This window comes from Poecilia reticulata, unplaced genomic scaffold (genome assembly GCF_000633615.1).
Source record: "Poecilia reticulata strain Guanapo unplaced genomic scaffold, Guppy_female_1.0+MT scaffold_255, whole genome shotgun sequence".
NCBI lineage: Eukaryota > Metazoa > Chordata > Actinopteri > Cyprinodontiformes > Poeciliidae > Poecilia > Poecilia reticulata.
In genome coordinates, this window is record NW_007615039.1 from 155,898 (window position 1) to 166,527 (window position 10,630).

At 40.3% G+C, this 10,630-nt stretch overlaps 1 protein-coding gene across 1 annotated transcript in view; it reads right to left on the reverse strand.

Annotated features, from left to right (window-relative positions):
* Positions 1-10,630, reverse strand: part of LOC103460545 (voltage-dependent T-type calcium channel subunit alpha-1H-like) — a 20,628-nt gene that overhangs the window by 3,655 nt on the left and 6,343 nt on the right. Inside the window, exons 4-21 of the mRNA XM_008402758.2 lie at positions 10,118-10,303; positions 9,906-10,038; positions 9,683-9,838; positions 9,529-9,579; positions 8,377-8,484; positions 6,017-6,090; positions 5,566-5,689; positions 5,273-5,341; positions 4,986-5,173; positions 4,749-4,875; positions 3,917-4,042; positions 3,518-3,607; positions 1,942-2,104; positions 1,494-1,645; positions 1,293-1,402; positions 1,066-1,199; positions 924-982; positions 467-545 (exon numbers count right to left, since the gene is read on the reverse strand). Of these exons, the coding sequence (XP_008400980.1) occupies positions 467-545; positions 924-982; positions 1,066-1,199; positions 1,293-1,402; positions 1,494-1,645; positions 1,942-2,104; positions 3,518-3,607; positions 3,917-4,042; positions 4,749-4,875; positions 4,986-5,173; positions 5,273-5,341; positions 5,566-5,689; positions 6,017-6,090; positions 8,377-8,484; positions 9,529-9,579; positions 9,683-9,838; positions 9,906-10,038; positions 10,118-10,303 (2,129 nt within the window). The remainder of the gene's footprint in view (positions 1-466; positions 546-923; positions 983-1,065; positions 1,200-1,292; positions 1,403-1,493; positions 1,646-1,941; positions 2,105-3,517; positions 3,608-3,916; positions 4,043-4,748; positions 4,876-4,985; positions 5,174-5,272; positions 5,342-5,565; positions 5,690-6,016; positions 6,091-8,376; positions 8,485-9,528; positions 9,580-9,682; positions 9,839-9,905; positions 10,039-10,117; positions 10,304-10,630) is intronic.

Below are 10,630 nucleotides of genomic sequence, written 5' to 3' on the forward strand. Positions count from 1 at the left end.
TTTTTCCATTATCCCTACAGTCCATTGGCATCCTCTCCCCCACCAGTGCCCGAGCCCTGGGGAAAGACATCTCTAATCCTTATCCTGAGCAGTTCATCCTCAGGATAAACCGCAGCACATCTTCTGCCGGGGTCCAAGCGCCAAAGAATTTTTAGTTGTCAGATAAACTTTCTAATAGGTACTTTCTCTCTGTGTGAGTCTTTCACAGTTGTATTTCAACTGTGGAACATTTCACATTTTCATTTAGGTTTTAAAGACCTAGATGAAGGGTCTTTAAAACCTTTCATTCACATTTTTTTCATTTAGGTTTTAAAGACAGAAACAAACATTTCCATTATCTAATAATAATTTTTCGTTTTGCGATTCTGTTTCGAAACGGAACAACCAAAGAAAGAACCGCACACCGATTACAAACCTCCAGGGCAGCCCATTTTTTTGTGTTTAGTGGATTGGTAGAGGGACTAACCGATGTTGCCAAAGAGCTCTACTCCAAGCGCAGCATAGATGAAGAAGAAAAACATGAACAAGAGACTGATGTTTCCGACCTGAAATCAAAGAGCAGGTTAAATGTGCAGGTCATGAAATTTGCACAGTGCAGAAAGCAGGACATTTAAAACACAGTGTTTGGTGCCTTTTTGGTGCCATATGTTGGGCTTCACCCTGAGTGGCGAAGTCTATTGCCTGTCGCTGTCGTTCATCGCTTATGTTAAGAGTCATAACCAAAGGTGAGCAAATTATGAAACGTTCCTGAAAGCCTTTTGTTTTGGTTTCCCTGTCTTAAATTTTTTTTTGGCTCAAATTATTAAGGCTTGAAACTACTTTGTGTAGGGAATTAAAAAATATTTATTTTGGAACATTTCAAATTAGAAGGATTTTTTTTTTTGCCTTTGTTCAAATCCAAGATACCACAGTGTGTGTTTCACCTGCGATAGAGTGCTGATGATGGTTTTGAGCAAAACTTTGATCTTTGTGGTCTTGAGAACTAAACAGAAACAACAGAAACGGTCAGGAGACGCAGTCCAAGACYAACCACAACACATTTCACCTCGGTGTTTGGTTTTGTACCTTGTGCAAGCCTGAGGACTCTCACCACACGGAAGATGCCCATATTGATTGGGATCTTCTCGTGGAACTTCACCTGGCCCACAATAACGCTGATCATAGAAATCAGGACGACAAAAATGTCCAGCATGTTCCAGCTAAACACGTACAATAAGACACATTAGGTACCTTCAAGGGCTTGGGAAAAACTAGAGCAGAAAAGAGAAGCAGTGAGAGAGAAGGTCTCTTACCTGTCTTTCAGGTACCTCACAATGCCAAATGCGACGACCTTCAGCATGATTTCAACGATCAGCAAGAGGGTTAAGATGTAGAAGACCCACTCTAAAAGAACTGATATATACTGAACAAAGAGACAACTTGCTCAATCTCTTGCCCGAGAGCTGAAACGAGCTAATCTTTCGGTCTGTTTCAGCCTGTGTGAGGGTGTCTACCTTAGGCTGCTGGAAGTGTTCTGCTCCCATCACAAACATGCTGAGGAAGATGCAGGTCGTAATGGAGTACTCCAGAGCAGGACTGGTACACACGGTGTGTATTCTTCGACGTGTAGTGGAATACTGAAGGAAAAACGCGTCCTCTTCGATCACTGGAATACATTTAAAAGATACGTGCGTCACGACACCTGCGGTGCCTTACAAAAGCATACACATTTGCTAATTTTACAGCTGCAAACTCCAGTGTATGTCTGAATCAACATAAAGAAGAGTAGAATTGCAATGTGGAAGGAAAATCATACATGGTTTTCGCTTGATTTCTTACAAGTAATGGCGCTTGTCTTWAGCTATAGTCGACTCAATACTTTTTGGAGCCCTGCACTGCTGCTTTCAGCTTGTAGAGATGTTTGCTTTCACTGTAGACAAGCCAGATCATAACCAGTCTTACCAGAGGGCGCCCTTGACTTGGGTCTATGAGCTATCCGCTGCTCCCGTTGGCATTTGTGGAACGTCTCCACCATCACCCCAATGAACATGTCGAGCAATATAAAGCTCATCAGGATGAACGAGATGAAGTAGAGAAGCATCCACAGGTTGTAGTTGGGAATAGGCTGAGAACAAACACATACACAGAAAACATCTATGTTCCTTCCACTGGAGTCTCTGTGCCTGCATGCTTGATGTTGGTGCAAAACATTTTCTCTCTCAAAAACACCACAAACTGTAGGAATACTGCTTTGCTCTAAAACAAACYTATTCAGGCTGAGGATGACTTAACCTATTTAACAAACACTCACAGACCACCTAACCTGAAATTGCCTCGCGATAAAACGTCTTAATATATACGACCTGAAATGAATATATTGGTCTCTTAATGCGCTTATTGTTGTTGTTTTCTTTGTTCACCCATGCTGTTTGGTAAATGTAACAGGCCACGACAAAGCCATGAACATGTCCACTCAGGGCATTTTGAGTTATTTACAGGTCCTGAAAGTGAGGGATTCAACGCTTTCCACTTATATCAAACACATGGAACTCAAAAAACAAGTTGTTCCTTACTACCAAGTGCTGTGTGTATTAATAACACTTATTAATACACACTTATTCTTTATTATTCTGCTTCTTTTATTTAGAAGAATAAAATAGTTGAGTTGCTTTGCCAGAAACAAAAACAAATCCCCTTCTGCACCATTAAGCATAAAATTACCCGCCGATTTCTATCAATTGTATTTAATTAATTCAGTTTAATAACATTTCAATTTATTTAATTAATCATTTTTAACTAAGTAAAAACGACAACAGCTGCTGACATGTGAGCAGCAAGCAAAGTGGTAAAAAACAAAGAACAGTTCTCACCCACTGAGACTCGTTCTTGCCACAGAGCCGTTCAAAAGAACTGAATTGCTCGAGAACGGCATCAATGCTCTCAGCAGGTATGACGTGTAAGTAATCCTTGTTTTCTTTCCACCTGCATCTTCAGTTTTTCTTCATAGTGACCCGGTTTTAAGCCACTTATCCTTTATTAGTCTGCAACACAATTCTTTGGTAAGCTAGCTGTACGCGGCGCACTTTGACCTCACGTCACGGCAAATAAACGGTTGTTTACAGGCAGGACCAGTAGGGGGCGCCCAAGGAACACCAGTGCTCTGAGAACCACRGTATGTGAAAGACTGCTCTAATAGTAGAACACAAGTTATTGGTCTCTGTCTCATTTTTTTTAACCACATGGAAGCAACCAATCGGTATCAGTATGTGTCCCCATCTAGGAAAATTTGAACCACTTCTATAGTTGCTGTGTTTGCCACTATTTTCTGTTTAGACACAGCAAACGTAGGGAGATAGGCTAAGCCAGATCTAAAAAGTCCCCATTCGCAACTAAACTAATCATCTTTGCAAAGTTACCAGCAGGCGCTTTTACAAAAGGACCTGGGAAATCTTCAGGAGCCGTGTTTCTTCCACAATTAAATCTTTTCTCTTTTCCATTCTGTCAAGCTTTAGTTGCATGCAGGAGTGAAACCAAATACCTGCTGGTCCACTCCAACAGCATCAAGCCCGTCATACATCAGTTCGACCCAGCCGTCCTTGGAGTACATGACAAACACTGATATCAGAGCCTGAAAGAGATGCACAATGCTAAGCAACAAACACATTTCCTCAAAGGCCATAATCAAAAATCATCAAGCAAGTATAATTCGAATATATTATGTATATATAATATATTATGTATATATAATATATATAATATGCAAAGAAATTCCAGTCTTGATTTGACACACTGGAATTTCTTTTTTTTTTTTTCTTTAGATTGCATTACAAGTAGCTTAAACTATTGGTCTAAAACTGAAACCTCCATTGAACAAATCATATGATCAGCTGTTAAATAAAGCTAAAGGAAAGAAAACCACACGGTAAACAATTCCTACCGAAACCAGGTTGTCAAAGTTGTACTCCTTAAGCAACCATTCGTAATTGGACGAGAGACAGTCCGACTTGTTGACGATCATCGATACATTGGAACCATGGCAGTAAAAGAACTTTCCCTTGAACAGCTGCAGTTGGAGGGAAAGACAAAAATACAGTGTTTCCTTTACTACCTCAAATCATGCAGGCTTTTACACACAAAAAAAGAAAGTACTCAGTGGCCTATCACTGAACCTTTTGATGTTCTGTCACTTTACTACAAAAAATGTAAAGTATTCACTGAGTAATAATAGTGATAGACCAACAAAAAGTAGGGAATTATTATAGATGTGAAAGGAAAATCCTACATGRTAGTCAGTGGCACCCCCTGAAAACTGTCCAAACCGGTCAGTGAAAATGTTAAACTTTTGCCTGACAGAAAAGTCCCACGAGAGTATATAGTTGGGCCACATCAAAATGTAAGACCTACGATTAACATGTTTAAAGCTAATTACATTATTTTATGAAATTAAGATATCTGAAGGCCTTAATATTAGACACAAAAATTCAATACTTTTTAAGAGTTTTAAAAGATGGGCATCCTGTTCTAGGTCCTGGACACTTGCAACGGAGATGTTTTTGCCAAAAAGTGTACTGAGAAAAAAAAAACTCCTAGTCATTTGTAGATGACTATAGGACATCTCCTTCTATGTTCTCTATATGGTTACTGTGGGGGACGGCCTGTACAGACCTTTATAGACCATTTGAAAATGTTTCTGGTCCATCTTTGATCTGTTAACTTTCATCGAAAGTGTTAATAAAAGTTAAACCTGCTGCGCGTACTCTCCAACCAACCTGCACTCCAAGGATACCGTAAAAGAAAAAGAAAATGCCGCAAATGATGATTATGTTTCCCATGGGCTTAACAGAAGCTAACAGCGCCTCCACGGCCAGTCTCAGTTGGGGGGTCCGTTCAATCATCCTAGATTACACAAACACAACATATCGGCATCTGTCGGTCGGTCGGCGCATGCTTCTAGAGACGCGTCAAAACGCCAGTCTTCATAAGCCAAACCACGATGAAGGATGCACCTGAGGGGACGGAGCGCACGTAGYAGACGCAGTATTTTAAGGATGGCCAGAGGTCTGGAGGATTCCTCCTTCGTCCCCAGCAGGATGGCGATGTCTATTACAGATATGACTACCAAAAAGCCGTCCAAGTTGTTCCAGGGACTGTGGCAATAGGTGGTTTTCCCAATGATCAGTCCTTGTGCCATCATCTGATTTAAAAAAAAAAAAAAGAAAAGAAACATCTGATACGTTTGAAATACAAGTTAGTTGTTTAAGATATCATAGTATTGCTAAAAAGCCAAATTGACCTTCAGTAGCATTTCCATGAGAAAGATGGCGGAGAAGGCGTCATTGGCTTTATCCAAGTAAAATCGTTCCTGAAAAACACGTGCACTTCWCATGATACAACTTCTACAGCACAGCTCATTTCTCTCAGTGTCTTGTCAGTGGGTTGGGTGTGTCRATGCATCTCTCACACACCACTGTGCGACAAGGCCGCAGAACGTGTAGCTCGCCTCCCGTTGTCGGGATGCGTTTGTCTGTGAATGTGTGTGTGAAAAGCGGGCTGGGGGAGATCTGCTGTGTGTGAAGTGTCTCTCACCTTGCTGTCAGGCAGGATGGTAGGCCTCTCAAAAGCAATAGTAATGCAGTTCAGCAAAATGACGAGCTGGATCGCCGTGTTGAAATGCCTGTGGGACACCAGTTTGTCGCAAAATATACGCCACCTGCGAACGCACAGATGCAGTTATTAAGCATTTGGAGATGACGAAATAGATGATTATATTAAAGAAGATGATAATTTTTTTTCTGAACATACAAATCATGTTACATTCTCCCTTTCTTCAGTTTGTGAGAGATATAGATACCAATTTAGTTGTTAAGAATTTGATAGTCTCAGCAATAATTCAAATTGCAACATTAAATCAAACTAAATCTAATTTATTGACCTCAATCAGCTTTACACATCTTTATGCACCGACAGTGGATTTCTGTTTCTGAGCGTGTGTGTGTGTGTGTGTGTGTGTGTGTGTGTATGTGTGTGTGTGACTCGCCTATTCTGTGGAGAAAACACATAGAAGGACCAATCTTCATGCTCTTTGAACCAGCGCTTCCAGCCTAGAGCTCGCTATGGGGTAAATCAGTCACAAGTCAGTTGTCCCTCCTTTCTAACAGGATGAATGAAATAATTTGAAAGTTTTCAAGAAGTTTCACTGGTTGAACTCGACTGACGCTGTGCTTAATGGCTACAGGCACAGCGTCCAGGAACTCATGAGTATTTAAAGTGTAACTAACCTGTGACACCATAAGCCAACAGCTGACATCATTTGAAAAATTTCAGCAAAGAGGGTGGAACCAAAACACAGAGGAGGGCGGCGAAGTGTGGGAATGAGCTGAGGGTTAGGAGAATGCAATGCAACTCGATTCCAAGTAAATTTGGGGCCAGTATTTTTTTTTTCCAATATGTCACCAAGCTTCTGACCTTTCAGTGTTCACACTGCAGCCTGAAGGCTCACTGCAGCTCTGCGTGCTTGCATAACAGGGTTGCAGTGGTGCTGCAGAGTGTTGTCACCATAAAAATCTCCAACAATATAGAAAAAGTGGCAATATTTGTCTTTTTTTTTTTTATCTCTAGAGGAGTCAACAAATCGACAAATTTTATATGTAAGCAACAATGCTTCTTTTGTCCTGACCACAGCCCTGCATACCTCACCAGCTGGAGGGAGCGAATTGATCCAAAATGCTTATGATATTGATAACAAGCCTGTATCAATATCGGATTGATACTAGAGTGATAAGATCCATACTTTAAGTTCAGATTTCCTCTTAAAATGATGTTTTATTTTTGTGTTTCAGTTTCTCAAATCTGCCTCAAAACAGAGTTTGTTTTGATTTGCTCGGAATTGCCCAAAATCGGAATTGCCCAATTCCGATTTTTTGGCAATTCCGATTTTTTTGCCGGGGCCGTTCACACTGCCAGTAAATGCGACCTGTATGTGTTCTGCAGTCTGAACGGGGAAACGACCTGAAAGTGTCCCGCATGTGCAGTAGAGGGCGCACTAGCGTCAACGTTCTCAGTGTTCTGCCAACCGCCATAAAAAGAAGAAGAAGAGCTCAGTGTTTGCGGAAGTAAACATGGAGGCTAACGGTGGAGCTTAGCTTATATATTTGAAGTTGTTGTCCAACCGGAGCAGCAAATTAACAACTTAATCCTCATATAATCCGTCATGGTTGTTGTTTTTCTTCCAGCTTGCGTGTATCAGGACACAGAATAGTGAGATTTGTTGAATCAGTGACGAATCTGTTACGTTCATTTTGGATGAATGCGACCTGGACATTAGGTCGCATTTAAATCGGATACGTATCGGATATGGGTCACGTTCGAAAAAGAATCTGACCYGTGCTGTTCACACTGCCATGAAAAGATCGGATACAGGTCGCATTACGTCAAAAAAATCGGAATTGGGTCACTTCAGGCTGCAGTGTAAACACACCCTTAGTTGTTTTTCCTCCAAGTTATCTTGCTAAAATCTAAGACAGATTTTTAAAAAGGTTATTGACAACTACAAATTACTTTTAATGCCATACTGATTTACGTGCAGGTTTTCCAAAAATAAAGTGCAAAAACATTTATTTGAGAGCAAATCAAAACTAACTCTGTTTTGAGGCAGATTTGAGAAACTGAAACACAAAAATAAAATATAATTTTAAGAGGAAATCTGAAATTAAAGTACGGATCTTATCACTCTAGTATCAATCCGATATCGATACAGGCTTGTTATCAATATCATAAGTATTTTGGATCAATCCGCTCCCTCCTGCTGGTGAGGTATGCAGGGCTGTGGTCAGGACAAAAGCAGCATTGTTGCTTACATATAAAATGTGTCGATTTGTTGACTCCTCTAGAGATTGAAAAAAAAAAGACAAATCTTGCAACTTTTTCTAAATTGTTGGAGATTTTTATGGTGAAGAAAACATTCTGAAGTTTGGGGCTGATGAATTGATTGAAAGCAGGGATGTCCAAAGTCAGTCTTCAGTCCTGCATGTTTTTAGATGTGCTCCTGTTTCAACACAGCTCATTCAAATGGCTTTGTTCGCTACTCAGCATGTTACGGAGACCTCCAGAAAGACGTCAGGAAACCTTTAAAACATGCAGGACATTGGCCCCAAATGACTTTGGACACCACTGGTTTGAGGAGTATGAACACTTTTACAAACCTCTGTATTGGTTTAAATACAAGGTAAATAAAAAATTACTACAAATGTAAAAAAAAATAATAATAATTGAATGGTATTCAATATCCTTTTCTAAAAATTAAGTAGCTTCCMCAGCTTTCACATGAAAAATCATTTAAAAATGAAACTAATTTCAAGATTAGCCTCTTGCTAAAGCGAGTCTTTCACACAGACTCACCAGCTCCTGGTCAGTCGGGACAGCTCCGGCTTCCTCCACTTGAAGTTGCTGCACCTGATCAAAGCTGGACTCAGCGTTCAGTTGGTCAGGTTCGGAAATTACAGTCAGCTGAMAAAAAAAAAAAAAAAAAAGTCTGAAATATTTATGAATGAGAAATTATGTCTGTTTGATGACAACTCATGACATGTACAGAGAAGTTTCAACTATCTAATGCTTTCTTTCTACTTTACAGTTATGTATCATTTTGAGTTAATCTATGTCCATAAAATCTCAGGAAAATCTGAGTTCCTTTAAATCCTTTAGATCCAGGCCATAAAACCCTCCTGCTTACTTAGAGTTGCTTCTGAACCATAGTAAATGGAACTAATATATTCGACGTGCATTGATGATTTTGATAATAGCACTTGTCAAATTGKGATGTTTATCAACGGTTTCTCAATTGTTGACTGGTTTTATGGCTTTTTCTTTTTTTTTTGCTTTTATGACGTAAAGCGCGTCAAGCTGCCTTGTTGCTGAAATGTGCTATACAAGTAAACTTGACTGGTTGATTGATAAATTGGCTGGTAATGAGCTGCTAATTTGCCCTCGGGGGCAGGACCTCAGCAGATCAAAGCATAGTCATGGAACTGGGTGATAAATCGATATCATTTGTTTATCAAAAGTTTGGATTGTGATTCGTTTTTGGAAAATCTGCGTCTTTTTGCAATTCACTTCTCTGTTTCCGTAGTTCAGAGKGATGCCAGTACGCCCAATGCCAACCATCTACCATCTTGACAAGCGTGTTATGAGAAAATAACAAAAAAATTAAATAAGGAATGTTGAGAATTTTATTAAGCTATACTTTGGTACAAGTTTTACAGATGTTACTTAGTAGAAATACTTAATATGCATCAAATTATTATCAGTAGCAGCAGTATTTGAAATGATTGTGTTTATTTCAAAGAAGCAACAACACAGACTAAAGATAGTCATGTCATATTTAAATAACTTTATCAAAGTTTATTTCTCAAAGTTYGTGGTTTCTGGTAAAACTGAACCAACATTCAGCTAATATCATAACAACTATATTCTCGTAAATGAACAGAAAACCCTAACACTCCATCACAGCAGGGGGTGATTGAAATAAATAATGAGAGGAAGTTGAGGACTTACGCGACGTTCAGGGCTTAGAGGAATTCCTGAAAGCGTTGCGTGATCTTCGGGCTTTTAGATAAAAGAASAACAACAAAAGAGACAATGCATTTTTRTTACTGTAGACGCTCTGTGAAAATGGATGGCGGTGCGGGTAGCAGATTTTGATTCTGACCTGGTTCTGGAAGTTCTGAACAACAATCCCCACCAAGATGTTGAGAATCACGTTCTTCCCCACAATAATAATCAACACGAAAAACGCGGCAGTCCATGGTGAGGTGGAGGCCATGCAGTTGTAAAGGACAAAGTTCCAATCTTCTAACGTCAGAACCTGCATGAATATCAAAATAAATAAACTAAACAACAGTGCAAAAAACTTTAAAAAAAGTTATTCTGACCTGGAACACTGTGACCATAGCCCAAAGGAGGTCGTCAAAGTTTTTCCGCGGGTCAATCTTGTCGAAGCTTTTGCTGCCGGAGTCACGTATGTCTCCCTTAATTAGGCAGCCGAACATGTGCATTCCCACGACGCTGCAGGGACAAAACCGGACGGAAGTGAAAGTTGCTCATCTGTCCTCTGCTAGACTTGGGATTCGGTGCGAGAATGTACCTGAAGAGGAAGATGATGAAGAACAGCAGCCAGCAGAGCATGGCTGCCTCCTCAATGGTCCTCTTCAGCACCATCAGTTGTCTGTACAGGTAGGGGAGGAAATGCACAAGCCTCCCGAACCGCAGGGCTCGAAACGCACGCATGACCGACAGCCTGCTGTCACTTTCAGCTTGCAATTCCCACAGACTGAAAGGCACAAACAGTTTAGTTTGCTTTCCTGTTAGTGTCTCATTTGGGGCAAAGCAATAAATTAATAACAATACATATTGCGATTGACGCATGATCAGTATCRATAGATTATATGTTCGACAGAATTTCCAATAGCTTATCCAGAACAGCGTAGAGTTCTGGGGGCTGTAGGCAGAGGAAAGGATTTAGCTGCTCAATCTCTCGTGGSCATCTTAAGTAAGACGGGTGGCGTCAACCAACTCACTTTCTCTTTGGTTGCCAAGCAACAACCTGTTGAGTAAGTTGTATAGCCGCAGTTTAAGGTTTTGCCGCCATACCTCTTAG